Source organism: Oryctolagus cuniculus, chromosome 11 (genome assembly GCF_964237555.1).
Source record: "Oryctolagus cuniculus chromosome 11, mOryCun1.1, whole genome shotgun sequence".
Taxonomy (NCBI): domain Eukaryota; kingdom Metazoa; phylum Chordata; class Mammalia; order Lagomorpha; family Leporidae; genus Oryctolagus; species Oryctolagus cuniculus.
In genome coordinates, this window is record NC_091442.1 from 38,441,987 (window position 1) to 38,469,652 (window position 27,666).

Consider the following 27,666-nt stretch of genomic DNA (forward strand, 5'->3'; position numbering starts at 1 on the left):
GCTTAGAAGCAAACTTATTTCAGTCATCTATTGAAGTCTAAGCCAACTAATTTGTCAACAAAGATCTTGGCTCAAAATACCTTCATCATTTCTTATCCTCTTTCTCTCCCACCTGCCCACTGGAGTCTTGTACACACTTAAAAGTTAATTCATAACCTTCTAATGCTGAAACCAAAAAGTCTTTTCTCCATACTCACTTACATCTCTAAACACGTGGCAATTTTTCTATCTCAGGTTTCCAGATCACAGTGTTCCTCCTCTATGCTTTTTTCCTCCCTTTCCTAACTGTTTCACGGGATACTCTTTGCTGAGGTTTGCACCTTCCTCTTCATTCTCATTCATTTGCTCCAAAAATATTTCTATTTTCTAAACAATATTCTACCTCTAGTGTTAAAACAAGGGAAAAATAACAAAGTCTGTGCTCTCGTAGAGTTTTCTCTGCTGAACAAAGATACACAATAATAAACTAAAAATACAAGAAGTCAAGAAAGGCTAAGAAGAAAGATAAACCACAGGAGGAAGGTATGAAGAGCAAGGTTTTAGGGTGGGTAGTGTATTAACCCATTTTCTATTACTAAAACAAAATATCTTAGACTAGACATGTTATAAAGAAATTTAGTTCACAGTTTTGCAGGCAGGAAGTCCAAGCCCCATCAGTTTGGCCTCTAAAAAAGGTATCCTACCAAAAGCAGTAGAAGATGGCCCAAGTCCTTGGGCCCCTGCACCCACGTGGAAGACCTGGCTCTTGGCTTCAGATCGGCACAGCTCCGGCCGTTGCGGCCATCTGGGGAGTAAACCAGCGTATAGAAGACCTCTCTCTCTATCTCTACCTCTCTCTGTAACTCTGTCTTTCAAATAAATAAAATAAGTCTTAAAAAAAAAAAGGTGTCCTATCAGACGGCATTACAATGGTGAGAGTATATGCAAAAGTGATCACTTAGCAAGACAGGAAGCCAGACAGTGGTGAGGGACCAGCCTGGCTCTTTTCATAACAACTCATTCTCACAAGAACTAACTTACTCTGCTCAACAAGACCAGCAATAATCCTTCTGAGGGTGATGCTCCTCGAAGACCCAATTACCTCACACTCAGCCCGACCTCATAAAGATTCCAACACCTCCCAAGACTGCCACACCGGAGACCAAGCTTCCAACACATGAACCTTTGGAGGGAAAACCACAGCAGGTGGTTAGGAAAGAGCTCTTTAAGGAAATGACATGTGAGCAGACCTGGTTTCAAAGCTGGCTCATCCATTACACAAAAAATAACAACAAATTAGGGGCCGGCACTGTGGGGTGGCGGGTAAAGCTGCTGCCTGCAGTGCTGGCAACCCATATGGGCACCAGTTCAAGTCTGGGCTGCTCCAGCTGTCTGCTATGGCCTAGGATAGCAGTGGAAGATGGGCCGAGTACTTGGATCCTTGCTCCCATGTGGGAGACTTGGAAGAAGCTCCTGGCTCCTGGCTTTGGATAGGCCCAGTTCTGACAGTAGTGGCCATGTGGGAAGTGAACCAACAGATGGAAGATCTCTCTTTCCCTCTGCCTCTGCCTCTCTGTAACTGCCTTTCAAATAAATAAATAAATCTTTAAAAAAATAAAATAATAAAAATTTACAAGGAGAATTCTAAAGTCCCAACTTCCCTCTCAAATTCTAGCCCACAATGCCAGCGCTGCGGCTCACTAGGCTAATCCTCCGCCTTGCAGCGCTGGCACACCGGGTTCTAGTCCCGGTCGGGGTGACGGATTCTGTCCCGGTTGCCCCTCTTCCAGGCCAGCTCTCTGCTGTGGCCCAGGAGTTCAGTGGAGGATGGCCCAAGTGCTTGGGCCCCGCACCCCATGGGAGACCAGAAGAAGCACCTGGCTCCTGCCATCGGATCAGCGTGGTGCGCTGGCTGCAGCGCGCCAGCCGTGGCAGCCATTGGAGGGTGAACCAACGGCAAAGGAAAACCTTTCTCTCTGTCTCTCTCTCTCACTGTCCGCTCTGCCTGTAAAAAAAAAAAAAAAAAAAAAAAAAAAAAAAAAAAAAAAATTCTAGCCCACACAAGTAATTAACTGCTGTGGCTAAAAACATCAAACCCAATCTCATTCTCTCTACATGACCAACATTTTATATAGAACACTCTTAAAATTTCTTATTGACATGTAATTCCATGTCCTTCAAAATTAAAACTCTAGCCTTTCCCACTATATCTGTCCATTCAGTCAGTCATCAAACCCTTGAGATTCTCTCTTGGAGAGTTATTACTACACGACCCTCTTTTCTGACCAACCCAGTCTGCTTCTCTAATTGTTGTCATGGCCTACAAATTAGTACCTCATCTCCAAGGTCTCTTTCCTCTAATCCATCCCATACCTTAGTATACAGCCCTATTGCCAAAAGCCTAGGTGGCAAGTCCAGTACTGTGGCGTAAAGGGTGAAGCCGCCATCAGCAGTGCTGGTATCCCGTATGGGCACTGGTTTGAGTCCCAGCTGCGCCACTTCCAATCCAGCTCTCTGCTATGGCCTGGAAAAGCAGTAGAATATGACCCAAGTCCTTGGGCCCCTGCACCCACATGGGAGACCTGGAAGAAAAAGCTCCTGACTCCTGGCTTCAGATCGGCACAGCTTCAGCAGTTGAGGCCTTCTGGGGAGTAAACCAGAAGATAGAAAACTTCTCTCTCTGTCTCTGCCTCTCTGTAACTCTTTCAAATAAATACATAAAGCTTTGAAAAAAAAAAAAAAAGCCTAGGTGGCTGTCTACCACAATAAGTACAACTGCGTGTTATTTATTTATTTATTTATTTGCTTACTTGTAGTAATACCATTCTCTTGAATATACTCTAATTCATAAACTAGATCACTTTCTGCTTGTGAAACAAATCCAAGATTTCTCTCCTGAAGTTACTTCATTTAAGACACATCCCATGATGTAGCAGACATGACACCTTCCTATATATCTTTTGAACTCCTCTGCCTTTCTTTCTCTCTTAAAAAATTACTTATTTGAAAGTAAGAGAGAAACAGAGAATGATCTCTCATTTTCTGGATACCCACCCAAATGTCTGAAACAGTCATGGCTGGGACAAGCATAAACAAAAAGCCAAGAACTCAATCCCAGTTTCACATATGGTGATAGAGACTCAAGTACTTCAGCTTTCACCTGCTGCTTCTCAGAAAACACATTATCAAGAAGCTTGAAATGGAGTGTGCATTTAGAACTCAAGCCCAGGCACTCATTTAAGATGTGGGTGGGGCTGGCGCTGTGGCGCCAGTTCAAGTCCTGGCTGCTCCACTTCTTATCCTGCTCTCTGCTATAGCCTGGGAAAGCAGTGGAAGATGGCCCAAGTCCTTGAGCCCCTACACCCACAAGGGAGACTGGAGGAAGGTGCTGGCTCCTGGCTTCTGATCCGCACAGTTCCGGCCATTGTGGCCAATTGGGCAGTGAACCAGTGGATGGAAGACCTTTCTTTCTCTCTGCCTCTCTTTCTCTCTTTGTGTAACTCTGACTTTCAAATAGATAAATAAATCTTAAAAAAAAAAAAATGTGGACACCCTGAACAGCAGCTTAACCTCTATGCCAAATGGCCACCCTTCCCTGGCTTGCTTTCTTTATTATACTAAGAATTCAACAATGAAGGTTTTCACAAAACATAAAGAGAATATATATAACATATAATTTATTGAGAATATTAATAAGAAGAAACTCAACAACAACAACAACAAAAAACAAAACAAGTAATCCAGTTAAGAAGTGGGCCAAGGATATGAGCAGGCATTTTTCAAAGTATGAAATACAAATGGCCAATTGTTACATGAAAAGATGCTCAGGGTCACTAGCTATCAGGTAAATGCAAATCAAAACCACAATGAGGTTTTACCTCAACCCTAGTTAGAATGGCTACCATCTAAAATCAAAAAACAGCAAATGCAGGCAAGGATGTGGAAAAAAAGTTACCTAATACACTGTTGGTGGGAATGAAAACTAGTCTAGCCATTATGGAAGACAGTATGGCAATTCCTCAGAAATCTGAAAACTGATCCAACCATTCCATTCTTCAGTAAGTTTCTAAAGGAAATGAAATCAGCATATGAAAGTGTTATCTGTATCCCCATGTTTATAGCAGCTCAACTCACAATAGCTAAGATATGCAATCAACCCAGATGTCTATCAACTGATGACTGGATAAAGAAAATGTGGTGTATATACACGATAGAATACTACTCAGCCATAAAAAGAATGAAATCCTGCTTTTGCAACAAAATGGATGCAACTGGAGACCCTTAAGCTTACTGAAATAAGCCAGTCCCAAAAAGACAAATATCACGTTTTCTCCGATTTGTGGTAACTAATATATACAGAGTACAAAAAATGTAATATATGTGAGTGAAATTGACATCTTGAGATTTGATTACTGTTTATAGCACTTTTCTACACTACTGAAAAACAGTGGTCCTTCTACTTACTACTTGTTAAATTCTTTATTTAGTGGATGATTAAGCTTGTAATTAAAAGGTAGATTGAAGGGGCCGGCACCAGTGGCTCACTTGGCTAATCCTCCGCCTATGGCGCCAGCATCCCATATGGGCACCAGGTTCTAGTCCTGGCTGCTCCTCTTCCAGTTCAGCTCTCTGCTATGGCCTAGGAAAGCAGTAGAAGATGGCCCAAGTCCTTGGGCCCCTGCACCAGTGTGGAAGACCCAAAAGAAGCTCCTGGCTCCTGGCTTTGGATCTGCATAGCTCTGGCCGTAGCGGCCATTTCGGGGGGTGAACCAACGGAAGGAAGACCTTTCTCTCTGTCTCTCTCTCTCTCTCACTGTCTAACTCTACCTGTCCAAAAAAAAAAAAAAAAAAAAAGTAGATTGAAAGTAATGTCATCACAAAAAGAAAAGAAAGGGAGGAAGGAGGGAAGGATAGGCGGGAAGGAGGAAAGGGAGGAGATGTCATTATATTCTTGAAACCATATATTTGAAATATATGAAATCCGTATGATTTATATAAATTTAAAATGATAAAAAAGAATATTAATAAAACATGTATCTACCAATTCAATAAATTATTAAAAAATTCAATGCTACCAATACTGTTGAGAAATGCTAGGTCCTCCCTCCCACAGGAAACCACTACCTCAAATTACTTATATTTTAATAGCTCCTTGCTTCCATTTATAGTTTTATCATATATGTATTTATAATTAAATAATGTTTGACTTTGCAAAGTTATATTAATGATGCTGCACTGACTGCAGTCCTTTGTAAACTGCATTTAAAAATTTTTTTTATCTAGTTGAAAGACCGAGAGAGAGAGGAAAAGAGAAAGAAACAGAGAGATCTTTCATGCATGGTTCACTCCCCAAATGTCCACAACAGCTAAAGCTGGGCCAGACCAAACTCAGAAGACAGGAACTCCATCCAAGTCTCCCAAGTGGGTGGCAAAGGCCAAAGCACTTAAGCCATCATCTGCTGCCTCCTTCAATGCATTAGCAGAAAGCTGGATCAGAGGCAAGGTAGACAGAACTGGAACCAGCAGTGCTCAAACCAGTACTCTGATACTGAATGCAGACATACCAAGCGGTAACTTAACCCATTACACCACAACACTGCTCCCTGTAAACTGTATTTTTGAACTTAACATTATTAAGATTCGTCCATGATGATATGTGTACTGTAAATAAATCCACTTCCACCACCAGTATTCTCCTGTTGATGGAGTTTTATTTATTTGCTATTAAAAAATAATGCTATAAATATTCTTATGCATGTTATCTGGGATACACATATATATCTAGGACCAGAATTTCTGGGCTATAGGGTAGGCACATGTTCTACTTTTCATAAAAATAACAAGTATTTTCCCAAACTAATTGTGTCTATTTAAAGACTTCAATGTCTAATATTTCCTATCTAGTAACAAATATATTAAGTTTTTGGTATCTGGGTAAAGTTTTTGTTGACATAGTAACTCTCCTTTATGTGTTTTACTTTATGTGTTCATTTTGGGTTCCTATATGAGGGCTTTAAGATCTAAATTAAAAGTACAGTCATCATTGAACACAATGCCCACCCCCATCTTATAGTTTATTTAAGGGTGAATTTCTCACAATAGCCAGCAAGTACCTTATACATCCATGGTTCTTAATGAGTATTTGTTGAAATAAAATGATAAATAATATCCTAAAAGTACAAGAGCCTATAGCTCAAGAATTAGTGATAAATAATGTCTTAGCAATTGCCTAATCTATTATTTTTGTTGTTTTGCATTTTTACATGAGTATAACAAGCTAAATGTCAGTGTTTGTAATACTGAAGGAGAAATATCTGTCATTTTCTGAACGATAAAATGAATAACTTCTCTTAAGAGTTTGTCAAGTTCCAGATAGTTGCAAAGAAAAAAGATTTTAGTGTCTGCGAAAGAGAAATGCGTATACGGAATATGAGAAAAGGTTTTGTAAAAAATGTACTGGAGAAGAGAATATTATATTTTTAGAGTTTTTCTAAATTATAAACAAATTCATGAAACACTGTTGATGATCTCAGATAGAGTGGTAAAAATGTGTAATGACAATGTACTTTTCATCTTCCTGTAGTGTGGACATTCATGAATTAGTAGGGTTTTGGCTAAGAATTTGATGATTAAAAGAAAATTAGGGGATGCCATTGTGGCATAGCAGGTAAAGCCAATGCCTGCAATGCTGGCATCCAGTATGGGTGCCAGTTTGTGTCCCAGCTGCTCCACTTTTGATCTACCTCCCTGGCCTGGGAAAAGCAGTGGAAGATGGTGCAGTGTTTGTGTCCCTGCCATCTATGTGGGAGCCCTGGAAGAAACTCCTGGCTCCTGGCTACAGCCTGGACCAGCCATGGCCATTGCAGCTATCTGGGAATTGAAACAGCAGATGGAAGATCTCTCTCTGTTTCTGCCTCTCTGAAACTCCAACTTTCAGAATAATGTTTAAAAAAGAAAAGACAGGACCACCAATTTGGCCAGGCCTTATTAAAAAAAAAAAAAAAAAAATTGGTTAAATGTAACTTTTCTATTTGGTAGAAAAATCACAAGACAGGACTCCCTTCAATGTCAATTGTTGACAGTAGTCGCATTTGACAGTGAATATCTGATGCCAATAATAGCATAGAACACCTTTGAAAAGAGTTAAATATAGAACAAAACTGCCTGTTTTTATCATAGTAATACTGTACCCTATATAGAATTTTTTCAACAATAGTGACATAGACTATAGATTGATAATAGTAATGAAACAATTCAAAGAAAAGGGAAAAGTGATTAAAACAGATAACATTCAACCAAGCATATTTAGTAGTAAGCAGAAAACAATTAAAAATATACTGTGATATTACTTGTCCAGTAGTATGCAGGAAGCCTAATGTAATGCTACCCTGAAGTTCAAAACTGCCACACGTGGAGCCGGAATTTGCATAAAAAGGAGTAATTCATGAAACCAAGTATACTCAAAAATAATCATGAATAGGAAAAAACACATCTAAAACATTTGAAGAGCTTTTGTGTTGTTACATGTTCATTTTAGAAAAACAACTAAAAAAAGAAATCTCTTTCTTTTCCCACTTAACTAAGCATTCAGTATACAGTCAGTTGGTTAACATGAAGTGTTAGTAAGGTACTATTTTTACGGTACCCATTTTCATGAGTTTTGTAGGTTTGAACAGTGGGGCTTTTTTAATGCATGAATTGATTATTCTCTTTAATGTTTTTAATATTAAGTCAAACCAAAGCTCCAGATCTTGGCATAACAATAATGCAAGTGGAAACAGAAACATTTCCATCTAAAATGTCTTTACATTTTTACTCCATTCTGTTACATTAAAGTCTTGTGTATCAAAACATTTAAATAAACCATACATGTAAGATAACTTCAGAGTTTACTCAAAATTGTAAAAATAAAGATGGAAAGAATCATTTTAATAAGTCACTACTATTGGGAAAATACATAAAAATAAGATTAATTAAATCATACTGTAAAATTAGTTTTTCAAAATTCCCTTATTATTGGAAGAAAGTCATACATACTAAACACATCAATTTTTCAGTTCCATACAGACGATTACTGCAATGCCGTTTTGGAATCTTTCACTGAAGGTAATTTTACCCTAAATAAATGTTAAGTGCGAATTAAAAGAAAATCATAAGACAGTACAACAGAAAAATGGGCAAAAGTTGTGAGATGATTCACAAAAAATCAAAAAGGCCAAATTATATGTGAAGTTTCTCAACCTCATTCAAAATCAGAAAAAGACAAAACTAGAAAACACTTTTCCACAATTTCACATATTTTTAAGAATTTGATAACAGCCATTAGAAGAGGGTCTGAAAAAGACCTCAGTCTCCACTCTGGCATAACTTGGAAATCAGCACTCTGTCCTAACAACAAGTTGGGTGGGGGGTGGACAACGAATGTAAAAATCAGAAACCTTTTTCAATTTTCAGCAAAAGTCACAGGACTACTGCTCCTACAAGTATAGAAAATCACAACTTCTCAAAACAGAAACCTCCCTGGGAACCAGTACCAGGATAGGAAAACCTAAACTGTAATTGATAAATTACTGGAAGCTTAGTGTGGCAAAGTTTCAATTAGAAACTCCAGGGGCCACCAGTCATGGGGGGATATCTAAACTTTTTCTGAGTTTTACCTTCAAGAGTTAGACCAGGTTCTCTCAGTGAAAACCAGAAAACTTCCTTCCTGTATCCCACAGTGGAAGGAGAAAAAGAATCGTTTTGAAATATGAATGTGACAGAGTGCTCTGTTCTCAAGGAGGCCAGCCCTTACTTAGGAGAGCCTAGCCTGTTGGCATTTTATCAGAGCCTCACCAACCTGGGGGAGGGAAATAGACAACTCCAGGCCCTTTGCCATGCTGTTCTACCCAAGGAGGGAGGAGGGTGCAAAAGCTGAGAGGCACTTGTGAAGTTCACCGTCCAGGGCACGGGATCAGTAACAGACTTACACCTAATCACAGGACTATAAAATTATTCCCCTCCTCCACACTAAAGGCCTATTTTACAGGACTTCCTTTCACCCAGTATATAATGAATGGCTTTAAAATTACAAGGCATAGTAAAGAGCAAAAGACACAGTTTAAAAAGACAGAGTAAGCATCAGAACCAGACTCAGATGTGACAAAGATGATACTCGCCAGATCAACATTTTAAATAACTATGATTAATATGCTAAGGGCATTAAAGAAAAAAAGTAGACAATTCCAGGAACAAATGAGTAATGTAGGAGAAAAGAAATGGAAAATTCTAAAAAAGAGCCAAAAATAAAATCTAGAAATCTAGATACTGTTAACAAAAATGAAGAATGCCTTCAATGAACTTACTATTAAATGGAAGACAACTGAGGAAAGATCCTCTGACTTGGAGGCTATCTCAGTAGGAAAAAACTTCCTTCTAAAATGGAAAAGCAAGGAGAAAAGAGATCAAAAAAGAAAAAACAGAACATCCAAGAACCATAGAATAAATACAAAAGGTGTAATCTGTATATAAAATTAATTTCAGAAGGAGAAAAAAGAAACAGAAGAAATATTTAAGGCAATTATGACTGAGAATTTCTCCAAATTAATATCAAACACCAAACCAGAGACCACCAGGTAGAATAAATTCCAAAAACTATGCCTCTGTGTATAATAATCAAACTGCATTAAATAAAAGGTGAACAAAAATTATTGAAAAAAAGTCAAAGGTGGGGGGAACCACCTTACCTACAGAGGAGCAAAGTAAAGAATTACATCTGACGTCTCCTTAGAAGTCCAAATCAAGCAAGAAGAGTGACATATTTAAAGTGTTGAGAAAAAATATATCAATCTTGAATTCTGTACTCTGTGAACTTCAAAAGTGAAGGAGAAATAAAGACTGTCAGACAAACAAATATTGAGGAAATTTGTTGCCAGTAGGCCTGCCTTGCAAGAAAAGTTAAAAGAAGTTCTTCAAAAACAAAAAAATGTATATAGGCCAGAAACTCAAAACTGCATAGAGAGAGGAAGAGAATTAAAAAAGGAAAAAGTGAAAGTAAACCAAAATTTTTATTTTTCTTATTTTTAATTGATCTAACACATAAAATTCATTGAAAATAATAATTAACAACATTCACTTATGTACACTTATGTATAAGTGAAATGAATGTTTCAAAGGATGGGATAGAAGAGTAAAAAATAATTTGTTACTATAAGCTTATGAAGTGGTATAGTGTTATTAAAACTCAGATTAGTCATAAATGTAGATTCCAAACACTAAGGCAATTATCACTGATATACTAAAAAAGCAGAAAAAATGGAATCTCACAAAATGCTTAATTAATAGTGTGAAGGAACAAGCATTCATACCTTGTAAAATGATACAGAAAAAACTACAGACAAGTGACATCTTGTCATCTCTTTCAGTAGGGGAATAAATAAATTATGGAATCACAGCATACTGACATACTATCAAGAGTATCAAGATATATTAAGTGAAAAATATGCTGAAAAACAACATAACAGAAATCTCTTCTCCATGATTATTTAAAATGATGATAGAGATAGATGGACAGACAGACTGACTATAATGGTGCATACAAAACTGTGAGCACTGGTTCTTTTGGCAAGAGAAACGGGACTCAGATGAATGAAAAGGAGGTATTTCACTTATACAAAAGGTTTCTATGCATATACTGCAATGAAACTCTTTAGATATATCATGTATACCAATTATTTTGAAAGAAAAAAAGGAATGTCAGTTTTCAAAAGTAAAAAATGAGGAATATCTTAATTTCCATAAAACCAAGCTAGTAGTTGGAGTTTTCCTCAATCACTGCTAGAAAGGAATTTAGCCAAAGTACTTCAAATAGGACTTGAGCTCAACCATTTACTGGTTTTTAATTTATAATTTCAATTAGCAACTAATTTAACTTTGTACTGCATTTACATAAGTACTTTAGACTGATCTCTGAACTCAACCAAGAATTTTGGAGCTGGTTGGAATTTCAAAGACCAAGTAGAGCTGTCCCTTCATTCTACACATGAGAAAAGTGAGAACAAAGAGACTTATCCTAAAGCAGCTACTTATACCTACAGTACATTAAAAGAAAGAGCCCAATCTTGCTTCAAGTTCAGGCTTTTGGCAAATTTGATTTAGTTTGTTCCAATTATGTTGTAAATAACATGCTGTAATTCTCAAAGAATTCCCCTAAAATCTTTATTTTCAAATCTCATTTCCAATTCCGCTTAAAAATAATTTCACATTTATTGACCGATTCTAGTAGAGTTTTCATAGAAACTAGCATCATAAAATACTGCTCCTTGTCTATTGTTCTCACTTTCTTAAAACAAAACTGCTTAGGTAACTTTCTACACCCAGAGTAAGTCGAACACATCTGAGAGTAGAAGGAGGCTGTCCTGACTCCCAGGATATGGAACTTAAAATAACTTTCTTCGACTATTAAATAAGCGCATTAATTAGGCAAGCTCTCAAGTTCCTTGTTCCTTTCTGAGAGCTGGGAATTTTTAAGACAGGATTTAATATGCATTAGCTAATGGGCAAAAATGAAATACTTCAGTTCAACTCTATAAGCAATTTGGAACAGCTATACAGAATGAGGGTACAGTAGAGCAACAGAAGAGTGACAGGAGCGCCTTAGAAGGGACACAAATGTGGAAAAGCAGAACTGGCCAGTGAACCTGTGGTTGTAGATTCAGTAAAGTGCATCAGGTCATTCTCAGCAAGCAGGAAGTTACCATATGTGATAATTACACGCTCATCACAGGGTTTCTAGAAGTTTCCTTAAATGTCCAGTTTTCAACTCTAATCTTTCCTTTTAATGTTCTAGAAATGCATCTACTATATACATCTGTACAACTCACAGCAAATTAGATAAATCACATACGCCACTAAGGTCAGAATTTGGTTTTCCTTAAAAAGAACACTCAATAATGGTAATTGTTATTAGAAAGTTAAGACTTAAGTCTGATTCTGATCTCAGTAACATAAATGTAGTCAATCTTTTCCGAAAAGTCACTGGAGGCAGACTGCAATGTCTTGTTTACAACTTGTTTATTACTCATTCCTCAGCACATACTTTGTCATTTGAGCAGTTCTAATAAGTATACACACAGCTAACACTATAATTCATATCTTCACAACCTCAGTCCAAGTAACTGTGAAAAAGCACCTGAATAAAATTCCTTCATCTATTCTTCATTCAGATAAACCAATTCAATTCTTTTCTGCCCATCATCTGCTTTTTTTTCTCTCTCTCTATGGCCAAAACTTTTATTTTCCTGATAGGGTATAATATATTATTAAAAGCCTGAACAGGGGCTGGCACTGTGATGTAGGGGTGGGGCCACCACCTACAGGGCCAACATCCCATGTGGTGCCAGTTCAAGTCCTGGCTGCTCCACTTCCAACCCAGTTCTCTGCTGTGGCCTAGGAAAGCAGTGGAAGATGGCCCACGTCCTTGGGCCCCTGCTCCTGGGTGGGAGGCCTCGAGGAAGCTCCTGGATACTGGCTTTAGATCGGCTCAGCTTCAGCCATTGCAGCCATCTGGGGAGTGAACCAGCTGATCCAAGATCTCTCTCTCTCTCTCTCACTCTCGCTCTCTCTCTGCCTCTTTCTCTTTGTAACTCCGCCTTTCAAATAAATCAATAAATCTTTAAAAAAAAAAAAAGTCTTAACAACAATGCTTACTTTCTGAGGAAGTAATCCACATTTTACCCCTACACCAGGAACCTTCCATTTAGGCCAACAGTTACATACTCATCTAGTTGAATTCAGTTTTATCCTTTGAGCTTCTAAGTGGACTTTTTACAATTCTAAGTACAAACAGCTTTGGGATGAAATGTGTTTTGAGTAGGTCATGGCTAAATTTTAGCAAAATCAATAGTTTGAAGGAATCCTTATATTGTGAATATGTTCTTTGCCATGTTTTGATTCTTGAATCTAAGTAAATTGGTATTTTAATTATGATGAATGTGACTATGCTCTGACAGCCCTAACTCCATTTTGAACTTTTTCTTGCAATACAGGTTACAACCAGGCCAATCAGCTAACTGGCAGCAAGGAGGTCCATTATTTCACAATGGTCAAGTGACACGCTACACTGACAACTGTGTTCTGATGTGCAAATACGGTAACTTTGTCCAGAATTTTCCCTCCAAGGTTAACATCTAGAAGCTAAGGAAATACACCTTCTGTGGCAATAACTACCAGTGCCTTCAACTTGTCATCTGAGAGACATCTTGCCATGACTCCGCTCTGCAAGAATTCACTCTGAAAAGGCATCTGGTAGAACGAAGAGCCCTTGACTTCAATGCCGACAACCTGACAGCAGTCTGAAACTGAAGAGTCTCCTTGAAGGGGTAGGTTTTCCTGGGCAATTTCCCCCATAGACATACAGTGCAAGCTTATTTCCAGCTCTCAGTGCTCAAGTAATTATCTCTTACCTATTTTTGCCTATCATTTCATACAGTGATCTTGCTTATTTCTGAATATTCTGCTTTTATGTACACATAAAACATACTAATTAAGGAATAATCTTTGCCTCACCTGGCTTGTCATTTGCTTAAAGGGTACTAGGACCTGCCATTTTGGAAAAGTTAATATAATCCCAGAGGTTGAACTTCTCACCAGATGTTAGGGAAACTGAGTCACCCTGGTTGTTCACCAGGATCCTACCACAATCCTAAAGACAGATTCTAATTCCATTGCCATGTCTCTGTCTGTGCTCCTCTGTTCTCTTTCTCACCTATCCCAGAGATTCTGGGGCCAGTTCTAAGAGCCCTTTGTCCATCAGCCCTTTGTGGGGGTGACTCTTCCTGTACTGTGGGAGTTATGTCCTCACCACATATTTAGTACCTCATTATCCCATTTTAATTCTTTAAGTGGGGGACATTCCCCTTGCCGCAGCTTAATCCCATGGTGTTCTTTCTCACTAGCTTATGTGTTCATGATTTATTACCCTAACCTCTTTTTAGCTATGTTTTATGTTTCTGATACAATTTCACAGGCCTTTCATAGTAGTAAGCTAAATGTTAAATGATGGGGAAACCAGACTAAATCAAATGGCTTTAACTCAAAGTAATAGCTATGTATAGGGCCATTGCTAAGCCAAATAAAACTTTTCTACAGATTAGAAAAAAGCACTCCTCCAGGCAGATGTAGTTTCACATCAGGTTATACAGCTGGGCAAATGGTATCCAGGAGGGATTGCAATTCAGTCCTATGCAAGTGCACATGGCAGTACCAGATACAGGAATGTAGCACTGATTTAAAAGAATGAATCAAATTGTATTATAAAAATTTTACAGCAAATTGCTACTTGAATTTTAGTTTTGCAGGAATTTTATTCTACTATATATCATTGTAATCCTGGACTAAGTCTCATCACTTGGGCATTGGAGTTCAGCAGGTTTCATGCTGTATTACCTACTGTGAAACTTTTTTTCATGACCAATATTAACTAAGGGTCTAAGTCTATGCTGGGTCCTTGAGCTAAATATATATATATATATATGTATAATAAATATATATATATTTATATATATAAAATGTAAATATATATATCTCTGTGTGTGTAGAAATACACACACACATATACAAATATATACAGTGTACTTGACTCAGCACTTATAGCTCAATGAAACAATCTAGATGTAGAAGGATGCAATTTTTTTCATGTCATACTTACTGATAAACTTGTTTTGCATAGTCTCCAACAGAGCTTGGTGAGCATCTTCAGCTTGTAAAGCATGTGAACATTCTCTAGCCAGTATGGTGCGCACGAGATGCTCTCCACATCCTAGAAGTCCAAGGAAATCAAGAATGATTGAGGAAAAGCAGTACTGAACACCCTGCTTGTCTGACTCACAGACAAATTACTCCCCAGTATATTAGTTAAGAAGTACTTATACTGGAGACCAAGTCTGTGAGGAATGAAATGACTTCTATGAACAAGCTGGTAGATTTAGTAATGAGAATTAGTAATGAGAAACTAAAGATACACATGACTGTCTAATACTAAAAAGAAATAAAAATAAGGGTAAAACCCTTTTTTTCTAGGAATAATTTATATAACACAGCTATTTAGATTCTCCAAGCAGAATTTCTCCCACTGTTAGGTAAACACAGAAGACCCTGTTTACAGTTTCTTGATTTGTTTCCTTCCAGTTGGCCTTAGTGTCCCATCAGTAACTGACTATTTATGGCCATGAGCCATTTTCCTTCTTGCACCCACACACAAGAGTGTAAGGAAGGGGGCCGGCACTGTGACGTAGCGGGTAAAGCCACCACGTGCAGTGCCGGCATCCCATATGGGCACCAGTTCCAGTCCCGGCTGTTCCACTTCCAATCCAGCTCTCTGCTATGGCCTGAGACAGCAGTAGAAGATGGCCCAAGTGCTCGGGTCCCTGCACCCACGTGGGAGACCTGGGAGGAGCTCCTGGCTTCGGATCAGTGCTCCTCTGGAGATTGCAGCCAACTGCAGAGTGAACCAGTGGATGGAAGACCTCTGTCTCACTGCCTCTCCTTCTCTCTATATATAACTCTGACTTTGTCTCTCTGCCTCTCCTTCTCTCTCTGTGTAATTCTTATTTTTTTTTTTAAGATTTATTTTATTTATCTGAACAACAGAGTTACAGTGAGAGGTAGAGACAGAGAGAGGTCTTCCATCTGCTGGTTCACTCCCCAGATGGCTGCAACGGCTGGGGCTGCACCGATCCAAAGCCAGGAGCCAGGAGCTTCTTCCGGGTCTCCAACAAGGGTTCAGGGGCCCAGGGATTTGGGCCATCTTCTACTGCTTTCCCAGGCCAAAGCAGAGAGCTGGATTGGAAGAGGGGCAGCCAGGCTGGCACCACGGCTCACTAGGCTAATCCTCCACCTAGCGGCGCCGGCACACCGGGTTCTAGTCCCGGTCGGGGCGCCGGATTCTGTCCCAGTTGCCCCTCTTCCAGGCCAGCTCTCTGCTGTGGCCAGGGAGTGCAGTGGAGGATGGCCCAAGTGCTTGGGCCCTGTACCCCATGGGAGACCAGGAGAAGTACCTGGCTCCTGGCTTCGGATCAGCGCGGTGCGCCGGCCGCAGCGCGCTAGCCATGGCAGCCATTGGAGGGTGAACCAACGGCAAAAGGAAGACCTTTCTCTCTGTCTCTCTCACTATCCACTCTGCCTGTCAAAAAAAAAAAAAAAAAAAAAAAAGGAAGAGGAGCAGCCAGGACTAGAACCGGCACCTATATGGGATCCTGGCGCTTCAGGCCAGGGCTGTAACCCATTAAGCCACAGTGCAGGCCCGTTAAAAAAAAAAAAAAAAAAAAAAGAAGAAATCTAGGCAGACAGGGCAGCTGGAATCTTACCACTGATCCACTGATCACCACTGATCCCCACCCTACCTACTTTTCAGTGCACTGTCATCACAATCAACAGTTAAATAGTGGTCTTAACAAAATCACACCTTTCTCACTGTCTTACATAATTTTAAAGCTTTCAGGGTAAAGATTCTCTCTAGTGCTAAAGAAATAGTACATTTTAATCCTGAAATGAACTTGAACCATTCAAATACACCAGGTAATGGCAGCAACAGAGGTAGGGAGATACTTCCTATACCATTAAGTTTTATAACTTTTAAAAGTAGAAAGTAACTGTAAAAGTAGGACAAAGGCTATTTAATTTATCAATTGATGAGTTCTAATAAAATATTTCCAGAAAAAAACTTTGTTTTCCTTAGAAGTAACCAAATTCTTAAAGCCTACTCTTATAAACATTGGAAGAGAAAGACTTTAAAAAAATAGTAAATGACCCTTGAAACACATCTTTTCTGGGTCTGGTGCTGCGGTACAGCAGGCCAAGCCACCATTTATGATGCCAGTGTCCAATATTAAAGCACTGGTCCAAGCACCAGCTGCTCTGCTTTCAATCCAGCTCCCTGCTAATGTGCTGGAAAAGCAGAAGATGGCCCAAGTGCTTGGGTCCCTGCCACCCACATAGGAGACTTTGATAGAGTTCCAGGCTCCCGACTGGAGCCCCACCCAGAGCTGGCTGATGTAGCCATTTGAGGAGTGAAGCAGTGCATAGAAGACCTTTCTCTGTCTCTCCTCCCTCTCTTTCTGTTGCTCTGCTTTCAAATAAGTAAATCTTTAAAAACAAATAAATGAATGACATGCATCTTTCATATAAAACAAATTCCATTAATGAAAATGTCAGTGTCCTTTTTCCCAAACAAGAACAGTAGATGCACAAGATCACCACAAATATTTTTTCATTTACAAGTTTTTCCACTAAAAATAATTCTTGCCAAAAGTGCTATGTTCATTTATTAGAAAATCAAGTTCTCCATTAATTCACATAATAGATAAAGCCTATAAATTAATCCTAAGCATTCGAAGAGACTCAGTTCAAGATGCCTCAATTCTATCCTCAAAAAAAAAATCACACTAAAATAAAGAGTATCTCAAAGATACACTCAGATTCCTTAACAGGACCAGGGACAAAGTAACATTTTTCCAAATCATTCATCTGCATACACATACACGCATACACAGACACACAAATGTAAATGAGAAGGGAAGGTTCCTAGTAATCAAAAAGAAATGGGGGGGCAATATTTGGGGTAGCAGTTAAGCTGCAGCTCAGGACACCCACATTCCACTTTCTGTGCCCAGGTTGGAGTCCTGACTCCACTGGTAGATACTAGCTTCCCATTAATGAGAACCCTGGGAGCAGCCGCAGATAATGGTTCTAGTAGCTGAGTCTCAAGTCACCTACATGGGAGAGGCAGATTAATTTCCCAGCTCCTAACTTTGGCCTAGCCCAACCCTTGCTGTTGCAGACATTTGGGGAGTGAACCAGGGGATGAAAAATTGATCTCTTTCTCTCTGTCTCTCAAATAAAAAATAAATAAATAAAATAATCTTCAAATAAATAAAAGAAATATGGACTAAGATTGTTAAATCAAACTTCTAAATAATGGCTTCAAATTTTTAAACCCATGAAACTAAAAGGAATACAAACTGACATATAACACATATTTCTTTATTCAGTTGGTATGCAATGTGACAGCATTAGACACTAGCAAAAATCTCCCTAAGAACTATTCTTAATATTTATAACATATATAATATTTACAAACCATGTTGATGCCTTTCATTTCAGCAATGTTCTCTTCATATATTCGTCTCTCCTGTCACCCTCCCTCCTTTTTTTCACTCCCCCTATATATACACATGCAAACATACAGAAAAGCACATGTGTTCATTATACATGCATATAAAATATACACTTGTTGCTGAAGATACAAATAGTTCATAAAAGTGCAAAAGATTTGAAAAACCATCTGATATTTGACTAGAAATAACTTCTCTGTATTTTTTGGTAAACTGTAAATTTGAACATTCTCCAAGATCGAAACATCTCTTGGTGAACAGCTCCATTTAGAGAAAGAATGACATATGTAATTAATACAAGGAGGAGAGGTCCTCAAAAAGTTCATGGAAAAAGCATATTATAAAAACTGTGGGCCGGCGCCGCAGCTCACTAGGTTAATCCTCCGCCTAGCGGCGCCGGCACACCGGGTTCTAGTCCCGGTCGGGGCGCCGGATTCTGTCCCGGTTGCCCCTCTTCCAGGCCAGCCCTCTGCTGTGGCCAGGGAGTGCAGTGGAGGATGGCCCAGGTGCTTGGGCCCTGCACCCCATGGGAGACCAGGAAAAGCACCTGGCTCCTGGCTCCTGCCATCGGATCAGCGCGGTGCGCCGGCCGCAGCGCGCCGGCCGCGGCGGCCATTGGAGGGTGAACCAACGGCAATGGAAGACCTTTCTCTCTGTCTCTCTCTCTCTCACTGTCCACTCTGCCTGTCAAAAATAAAAAAAAAAAAAAAAAAAAAAAACTGTGCATGAATTTCAAAAAATTTATTTATTTATTTTTTTGACAGCCAGAGTGGACAGTGAGAGAGAGAGAGAGAGAGACAGAGAGAAAGGTCTTCCTTTGCCATTGGTTCACCCTCCAATGGCCGCCCGCAGCCAGCGCACTGCGGCCTGCGCACCGTGCTGATCCGAAGCCAGGAGCCAGGTACTTATCCTGGTCTCCCATGGGGTGCAGGGCCCAAGCACCTGGGCCATCCTCTACTGCATTCCCTGGCCACAGCAGAGAGCTGGCCTGGAAGAGGGGCAACTGGGACAGAATCCAGCGCCCCAACCGGGACTAGAACCTGGTGTGCCTGCGCCGCAAGGCGGAGGATTAGCCTAGTGAGCCGCAGTGCCGGCCAGCTTATGTTTCAATTCTATTTTCTATTAACTTTTCAAATATAACTTTGTGAGCAGGATTATGGCAATCCTAATTTTGCTAATTTTTCCAACATTATTTTTATAATCAGAGAAAGGAAAAATAAAGCTAATAGGAAGAAGACATGTTTGACACTGCATAAAGATACTGTGCTAAACTCATGAAACTGTACAATTTTTAAATCCCTTTGTACACAAAACTGATGTTGAACAGTGAGATTTTATACTTAAGGGTGATAACAATTGTTGGGAAACTGGCATATTTAAGTTAAATGAATCTTCAGAAAGTCACATATGCATGTGTCAAGTGAAACAGCTAAACCATAAGAAGTCAACAAAAATACATGTGTGTTAGGGGAACTTCCTCCTCTGTTGTAAAACAGAAATACACAGTTTTTTAGTGACTAATTTTTACCAAGAAATTTTTTAAATGAGTAATATTATTGACAGATATAGCTTTTAATCTGAGAGACAGGATATCAAATGCTTGTTCTTCTGCAGGTTCCCCACCAAATTGCAAGGCTTCTTAGAATATGCTGCCACAGAGGTGAAGTGTGATTCAAAGGTAGAGTTCCAACCTTTACTCAGATATCAGAAATAAGCACTTCATTACACCCTCTTTTAAGCCTTACTTACATCTGAGTATGCTTATATTCTCAGATCTTAGCAGAAAATGTGAATTATTCACAGAATAAGAACTTCAATAAGCCTAAAGGAAATGTGGTAAATACTAAATTGTAAAAGAACTTAAAAAGTAAACACTTATTCAGCATTGCTAAGAATGACAAATGAATGGACTGAAACACAAATTCGTAACTTAAAGCACTGATCGCCTTTGGAGGATGCTACAAACCAATTAACTATTCTGAAAACTGAGAAATGAAAGAAAACAATCAAGCACTCTGTCCTAAGAGGAATTGCACAGCAAGGTAACCAGAGTCTATAAAGGGAAATTTCTCTATGGAAGTATCTCAAGTAACAAAGAAAGGGGCCAGCGCTGTGGCACAGCAGGTAAACCACCACCTGAGTGCCGGCATCCCATATGGGCGCCAGCTCGGGTCACAGCTGCTCCACTTCCGATCCAGCTCTCTGCTACGGCCTAGGAAAGCAGTAGAAGATGGCCCCAGTCCTTGGGCCCCTGCACCCATGTTGGGGACCCAGAAGAAGCTCTAGCCTTTGTGGCCAATTAGGGAGTGAACCAGCGGATAGAAGACCTCTCTCTCTCTCTCTCTCTCCTTCTCCTTCTCTGTGTAACTGTGAATTTCAAATAAATAATCTTTTTTAAAAAAGTAATAAAGAAAAAACAGAATTAGTATATAAATATTTATAACTGTAAATTAACTGATATAAATAATAATCATTGATGACTGATAGTATCATAGATACAATCAGATGTTCTATGTCTCTGAATAAAATTATGCTTATGGGACTGCCATTGTGGCATAGTCAGTTAAGCCATCACTTGCGACGCTGGCATCCTATATCAGATCTGGTAAAAACCCACTCTGGAATACCAGTCAGAATAGTAATATTTGACTGCAAAGACAGACAACTGTCAAATCTCAGTGACTTAACATAACAAAAATGCAATTTTCAATGTTTATAGGCCATGCCTGGGTCACCTGGGGAATCTGTTCCCCACACTTTCTCAGGAACAAAACAGGCCAGCAGGAGGCTCCTGCACCTCAAAATGCACTCTCTTTACCATACACAGGAACAAGAGCCACCTATAGCTGTTTTTGCTCTTTAGAGTGAAAGTGACATATATTATTTCCACTCCAGTCATTTGGTCAGAAACGACTTTATGTTCCCAGGCAACTGCAGGGATCAGTGTAACATGAGGGAGTATATGGATATTCAGGGAACATTAAATTGAATGTTTCTAGAACATCTGACCAAATCCAACTTTCCATGTGTTACACTTGCACAGCTGAGGGGTACAGCAATCTTCCTGTGACTGAGGGGCGACATGAATGAGCACAAATGCTTCATGAGCTTCTTGAAGACCCCTCACCTTCAAAGATTTCAAAAATTTTGTACAAAATAAACTCATGTTGAAATCCCATTTTCCATGAATTTTTTGCAATACCCTCATGCTATGGTTTGGATATTAGTTTGGGTAGCCCCCAAAAGCCCAGGTCTTAAAGACTTTGGTCCCCAAAGTCTTAGGTTAGGGTCACTAAGGGGGCAAAAGGGAATCCAACTATGTTTTTTAGATATGAAGTCTTTGAGAAGGGATCAGACTAGGTTAGGTTTTAGGGCAGAGTCCCCACAGTCAAACTGTGGTGGCTTTATAGAAGAGACACAGTGATACATTCTCTCTTTTGCCACGTGATGTTCTGGCTGCCTCGGGACTCCACCAGCAAAAATCCCATCATCATGTGCCAAGCCAGTGGGGCCTCCCAATATTGCACTGTGAAATTCTAAAACTATGAGCAGAAATAAGCCCTTCCTAAGGTTAGCTTCTCTCAGGTACTTTCCCATAATAATGAAAAGTTGATGAACACACCTTATAAGAACCATACAATATTTATCCTTTTATGACTGACATGCTTCACTTAGCATCTTCAAAGCTCATTCATGTTGTAGTATATGTCCAGATTCCCTTTCTTTTGCAAAACTGAATACTACTCCATTATCTGTATGTATCCCATGTTCTTTATTCACACATCCATTAATGAACACATGGGACCAAATGCATTCTTGATGTGTATAAAGGGCTCTTCCTGGCAAACAAAAATGGCTCAGAAAATTTACACTGAAAGATGATGACTACTAACTACTTTATCTAACTCAACACTTTGCATAGATTCAAATATAATTTCTAGGAAGCTCATGTGTATTTATTTATCAGACATCACTAGTGCAAATACATGAAAAAAATTATTTGGGATGAGACCATTGATTTTAACTGAGTTTTTTGGGGAAACTTGATACATTTAATTGTTCCAACAGCCAAATTTCTTTTTAATTAGTTTCAATAAAGGGGCCAGTAATTAGCTTAAAGTAAGTATTTTACATTGCCTGAGAAATGGAATCTTACATATTTAAGAGTGCCTTTCATCCATGTATAGAATAACTGCTCCCTCAGCCACGTGATACCATTTTAGGGAGGCCATCTTTAGAACATCTGTTTGTGGCTTTGTTTAGAATCCAGAAAGAGTCAGCAAAACCCCAAGGAAAGGAGAAGAATTAACAGAGTAACTTTATTTTCCCCTCATCTTTGTTTACAACAGTGCTACCATTTCTGTAGTAAATACATGGGCTTACATTACAGAAAGCTTCCGTATCTTTATTAAAGGAAAAATACAAGATTTCTGGGTCAACCATGAGGGTCGTCTTTTAGGAGAGTTTGCCCATTTTAGTTATTCAACTCATTCACTCATTCATTTTCCTTTTCTCCTCCTCCTTCTTCCTCTCCCTCTACATCTCCGAAATCCCCTCTTTCCCTCTCCTTCTCTCTCCTCTCTCACACACACACTCCTCAACCTTAAGGCCTGTAGGGTAGTGGTTAATATTATCTAGTCTATAGTCTTGTTGAACCCAGCTCGATTACATTGGGATTCTTTAAGACTCAAACTCCTCAGCTGTGAAATGGAGAATGTTATAACAACTACCTTACAGGGCTGTTACAACAACAAAATGAGACAAAGCCACATGCTTGTAGCATGAAGTTGAGCATATACAAGGAACAAGCACAACAATGAGAATAATGACACTTAAGGGTAACCATTTTCTCATTTTACTGTCTCTCCTTATCTTATTCTCTGATTTCCTTCTGTTAAAACAAAGTGATTCTCAGCTAGCCTATAATCACCACTGAGAGCACAAAACTGAAATAAAGGAAGTTTATTCTTTAATTTGAAACTCTGACTGCCATTACTTCAAAGCGCACTAAGCCATTACCTAGAGTCAAAATGAATCCCGAGTAAACTGCTAATATCAAAACAAATAACAAAAAGATTTCTCTTAGTCTGTAAGGACAGCCTGTGGTTTTCCAGGGATTGTAGAATATGCATGATTTTTATGTTACTTATTTCTTTCATTATAACTATTTTTTCTCCAACTGGTTGATTACTGACTTCAATATAACAGTCCTGCATTTTTTTTTTTTTTTTTTGACAGGCAGAGTGGACAGTGACAGAGAGAGACAGAGAGAAAGGTCTTCCTTTGCTGTTGGTTCACCCTCCAATGGCCGCCATGGCCGGCGCGCTGCGGCCGGCGCACCACACTGATCCGATGGCAGGAGCCAGGTGCTTCTCCTGGTCTCCCATGGGGTGCAGGGCCCAAGGACTTGGGCCATCCTCCACTGCACTCTCTGGCCACAGCAGAGAGCTGGCCTGGAAGAGGGGCAACTGGAACAGAATCCGGCGCCCCGACCGGGACTAGAACCCGGTGTGCCGGCGCCGCAAGGTGGAGGATTAACCTAGTGAGCCGCGGCGCCGGCCAATCCTGCATTCTTAATACCTTCTCTTTAATCAAGGTAGAAAGGTCAAGGTGGAACCTTGAGTTGTGATACAGTAGGCTAAGCCATCTCCTGCAATGCTGACATCCCATCTGGGGTGCTGGTTCAAGTCCTGACTGCTCCACTTTGGATCCTGCTCTCCCTGCTATTGTGCCTGGGAATGCAGCAGAAGATAGCCCAAGTGCTTGGGCCCCTGTCACCCAAGTCAGAAACCCAGATGGAGTTCCACACTCCTGTCTTAACCCTGGCGCAGCCTTAGCCATTGTGAGTGAATCAGGATAGAAAAAATCAATCAATCTCTCTCCCCTCCCCTACACCCTTTGTAAATCTTTCAAATAAATAAGCAAATCTTTTTCAAAGGGGGGGGGGCGGGGCTGGGGCAAGCAGAGATGCTGATAAAGGAATTTAGTTTCATACACTTCACAGCCCTCTAGCTTGAATGCATGAGTTGGTAAGAGTTAAGAACAGGTGCAATGATTGCTTCATTTCATCTGACTTTCATCACATATTATCACATATTAAGACTTTTTTCTACATCAACTCTAGCAAAAGATGGAGCCTTCCAATTAAGATAATTAAATTCTAAATATAAGTAATACAGCTCAAAAAATCACATTGTCAAGTCATGTTTTAGTTCCAAAAGGCAGAAATAACAAACAGAAAAGCTTTCGTCATAAGGATAAAAAAGAAATTTATCAACTCCAGACTGACATTTATTTACTATCTTTTTTATCTTCATTTCATTTAGTGGCAGCAACAGTGGTGGTATAAGCCACAATATTACAAAATAAAAATTAAAGGCCCTTATGTGCCCAGTTTTTAGTGTAGTGTTCCAATGGGTAACAACTATGATACAATTCCTCCACAGCACATCAAATAAGATTAGGATTTTTATATGTAACTCATAATCTCCAGATGTTTCTCCCATTCATTTCTTCTATAAACCACTTTCCCCTCAATCCTGACACAATGAGCCAGAAACAGAGTAAAAGTGAAGTTGTATTCAATATTCTTAGGTAGTCTGCTCCCAAGAACCCAGGTCTGCAGTCACCAAAGCTCACCTTCAGTACCACTGGCACTTCACACATCTCTAAGGATACTGATGATTTTGAAGTATTTATGCCATCTGTAAATGCTGCCATTCACTCCCATTGTGGCTAGTGGGCATCTGAAGAATCTTTCAACACATCCCCTGTTAGAAGTCCACAGGGACAGATAAATAATGAGGAAAGGACTTTCCAAATTTAAAAGGAAACATTTGGTACTTCAGTTTCCAGTATTGCAACATCTCTTTTTCAACAAAGGAATTTATTACACAGTACGTCACCTTTTCCCTGTCGGAGGATTTACTGCCAATTTTGGAGTTGGGTTACTTCTGGTTTTCAAGCCTGTCTTGTGAAATTAAAAAGAGGGCTGCCTTAAAAGTGATAGAACACACATGATTCCAGTCTTCACAGTGTCCCCATGGTTATCAAACCTGGAATCTATTATACACAAGCAGAAAACATAAGGAGCTTTATAGAGAGATGGAATAAGTGGTGAAGATGTCTAATTCAGTTAAGGCCAAAGGTTATAGCTCAACAACACAAATTTAGTGTTTCCCAAGTATGTATTCAGTTCTCTCTAGTCTACAACCCATCATCACACTTTGGGTATTTGTAGTAATATATCAAAAGCAATGAAGGTTTTTCCACCTTTTCTTTGACAAATGATAAAGAGCCAAAAGAAAAACTAATTTTATAACTTTCTCCTAGAGATACCATCTCTTACACACTGGAAATGTTATTAATACATGTTCTAGCATTTCATAATTATTTAAAATATAAAAAATAATGTTAAAACAGAAGCAACCACCTCCAGTAGAAGTGGTGTTCTCCTCCATGATGGCCTTTCTAAACTTCAATCATTACTACCACACTGATCTGGGAAACACAATACATGTACAAGCATTAGATGGATCCACACCTGAGAACTCCCTGAAGGCAACAGCTACTAAAAAAGCAGCACTGGGAGCCCAGCACTGTGGCGGGGTGAGTGGGGCCTCCACCTGCAGCACCAGTGTCCCATGTGGACACCTGGGCACTGGATTGTGTCCCACCACTCCTCTTCCAATCCAGCTCTCTGCCATAGCCTGGGAAAGCGGTAGAGGATGGCCCAAGTGCTTGAGCCCTGCACCCGCTTGGGAAACCAGGAAGAAGCATCTGTCTCCTGGCTTCTGATCGGTTCAGCTCTGGCCACTGCAGCCATCTGGGGAGTGGGCCAGCAGAGGGAAGACCTTCTCTCTGTCTCTCCCTCCCTCTGTAACTCTATCTCTCAAATAAATAAATAAAATCTTAAAAAAAAAAAAGTTGCACTGTTTGTGATATTCAGTTGATATTTTGCCATTCTTCCATGCGGATTTCTGTTCCATCAGAGAGAAGCCATAAAGTGAACCAATTTCAGATGCAGAAACTAAAAGAGTCACTTAAGATGTACATGCCTCAGTTTCCCCATTTGAAAAACTAAATGGCTTAGTTTACGTGGTTTGAAATTCTTCACAAGACAAAATATTTAAATCTGAATGAACTTTAAGAACTCAAAACACTTCCTGGTTAAAATTCAGTTAAGAGACTTGAAATGGGCACTCAATATGACAATATCCTTTATAAATGCTATTAATTAATGTAATTAATGAAGCAGTATATTTAGATTATATTCAATTATGGAGAACTTAATTTCAGGGAGAAGAGGTCATTGTCTCATTGATTCACCATTAAGTGATCAACTACTGTATTTCTGGGGCTTACACAAATATCTATAAGGCTTTACAAATATCTTATAAAGATGGTATTACCATTCCTATTTGACAAATAAAGGTAAACTGAAAAAAAATGATATTCTAAGATCCAAGTCTTATCACTCCAAGTAATAAGCTTGCTCCATAATGGTCAGTCACTATAATTATCACATGAATAAAGGAAATACAAGGAAGAAAAAAACAAGTCTTGAACATTTTAATCCATGATCAAGACCAAAGTTATAATTAGGTGTAGATAAGGAACACAAAAGGATCTGATACTGACAGATTACAAATAGTCCCCAATTTTAACCACAAAGTCCTAGAAACAGTAAGTTACCAAGCATATATCCCAAAACAATGTTAAAATTGTATATGCTGAAAGAATATTGCTAAAAATGATGACTTTGGGGCCAGCACTGTGGCGCAGTGAGTTGATCCTCTGCCTGCTGTGGGGAGCAGGGCCCAGCGGGGAGCAGGGCCCATCTCCCGTAACACGGCAGGGCCCATCGCCCGGGAGACAAATAAGTACTAAGACTGTGGACAAATAAATACTGAGGACAAATACTGAGATTACCGAGACTAGACTAAACTACTGGAACTGCTAAGACTAATTCTATGCATCTGATCTCCCACCATATGGCGCTGAAAGGGAGTAAGCAACTTCCACACAGCTGCCTCACCAATTCGACTAACAAGCTGCAGGAGCTGATCCTGCCCCTGATTGGAGGAGAGCAGCGTGCTCAGTGCGTGGGAAGAGAATGCCAGCAGAGTTGGGATTGGTGGAAGAGGACTATAAAGGAGGAGAGAGACAACCTGCAGGAGGAACATCTGAAGAACCCCCTGAGAGAGCTGGCCGGCGGTGTGCCGCTCCTCCGCAGAAGTGGGGGAAGCGGCGGGAGTGCCGCCCCTCCACAGAGGGCGGGGGGGGGGCAGCAGCTAATCCGGGGAGGACCGGGGAAAGAAACAACAGCAAATCCGTTGCCGCTCCTCCGCAAGCCTGCGGAGCGAGTGACAGCCTGCAGTGCCAGCATCCCATAAGGGCACCAGTTCTAGTCCTGGCTGCTCCTCTTCCGATCCAGCTCTCTGCTATGGCCTGGGAAGCAGCAGAGAATAGCCCAAGTCCTTGGGCCCCTGCTTCCATGTGGGAGACACTCTTGGCTCCTGGCTTCAGATTGACTAAG

At 39.9% G+C, this 27,666-nt stretch overlaps 1 protein-coding gene across 26 annotated transcripts in view; it reads right to left on the reverse strand.

The window, feature by feature from the left end:
* The window catches only part of TASP1 (taspase 1), a 504,811-nt gene that overhangs the window by 327,874 nt on the left and 149,271 nt on the right, over positions 1 to 27,666 (reverse strand). For 23 of the 26 annotated variants that reach the window (XR_011379999.1, XR_011380001.1, XR_011380000.1 and 20 more), the window contains one exon: positions 14,666 to 14,776. The exons of the other annotated variants lie outside the window; for them this stretch is intronic. Coding sequence is in view for 11 of the 23 variants with exons in the window: in XM_070052103.1 (XP_069908204.1) it covers positions 14,666 to 14,776 (111 nt within the window). In the remaining 12 variants the exon portion in view is untranslated. The remainder of the gene's footprint in view (positions 1 to 14,665; positions 14,777 to 27,666) is intronic. 26 annotated transcript variants of the gene reach the window in all.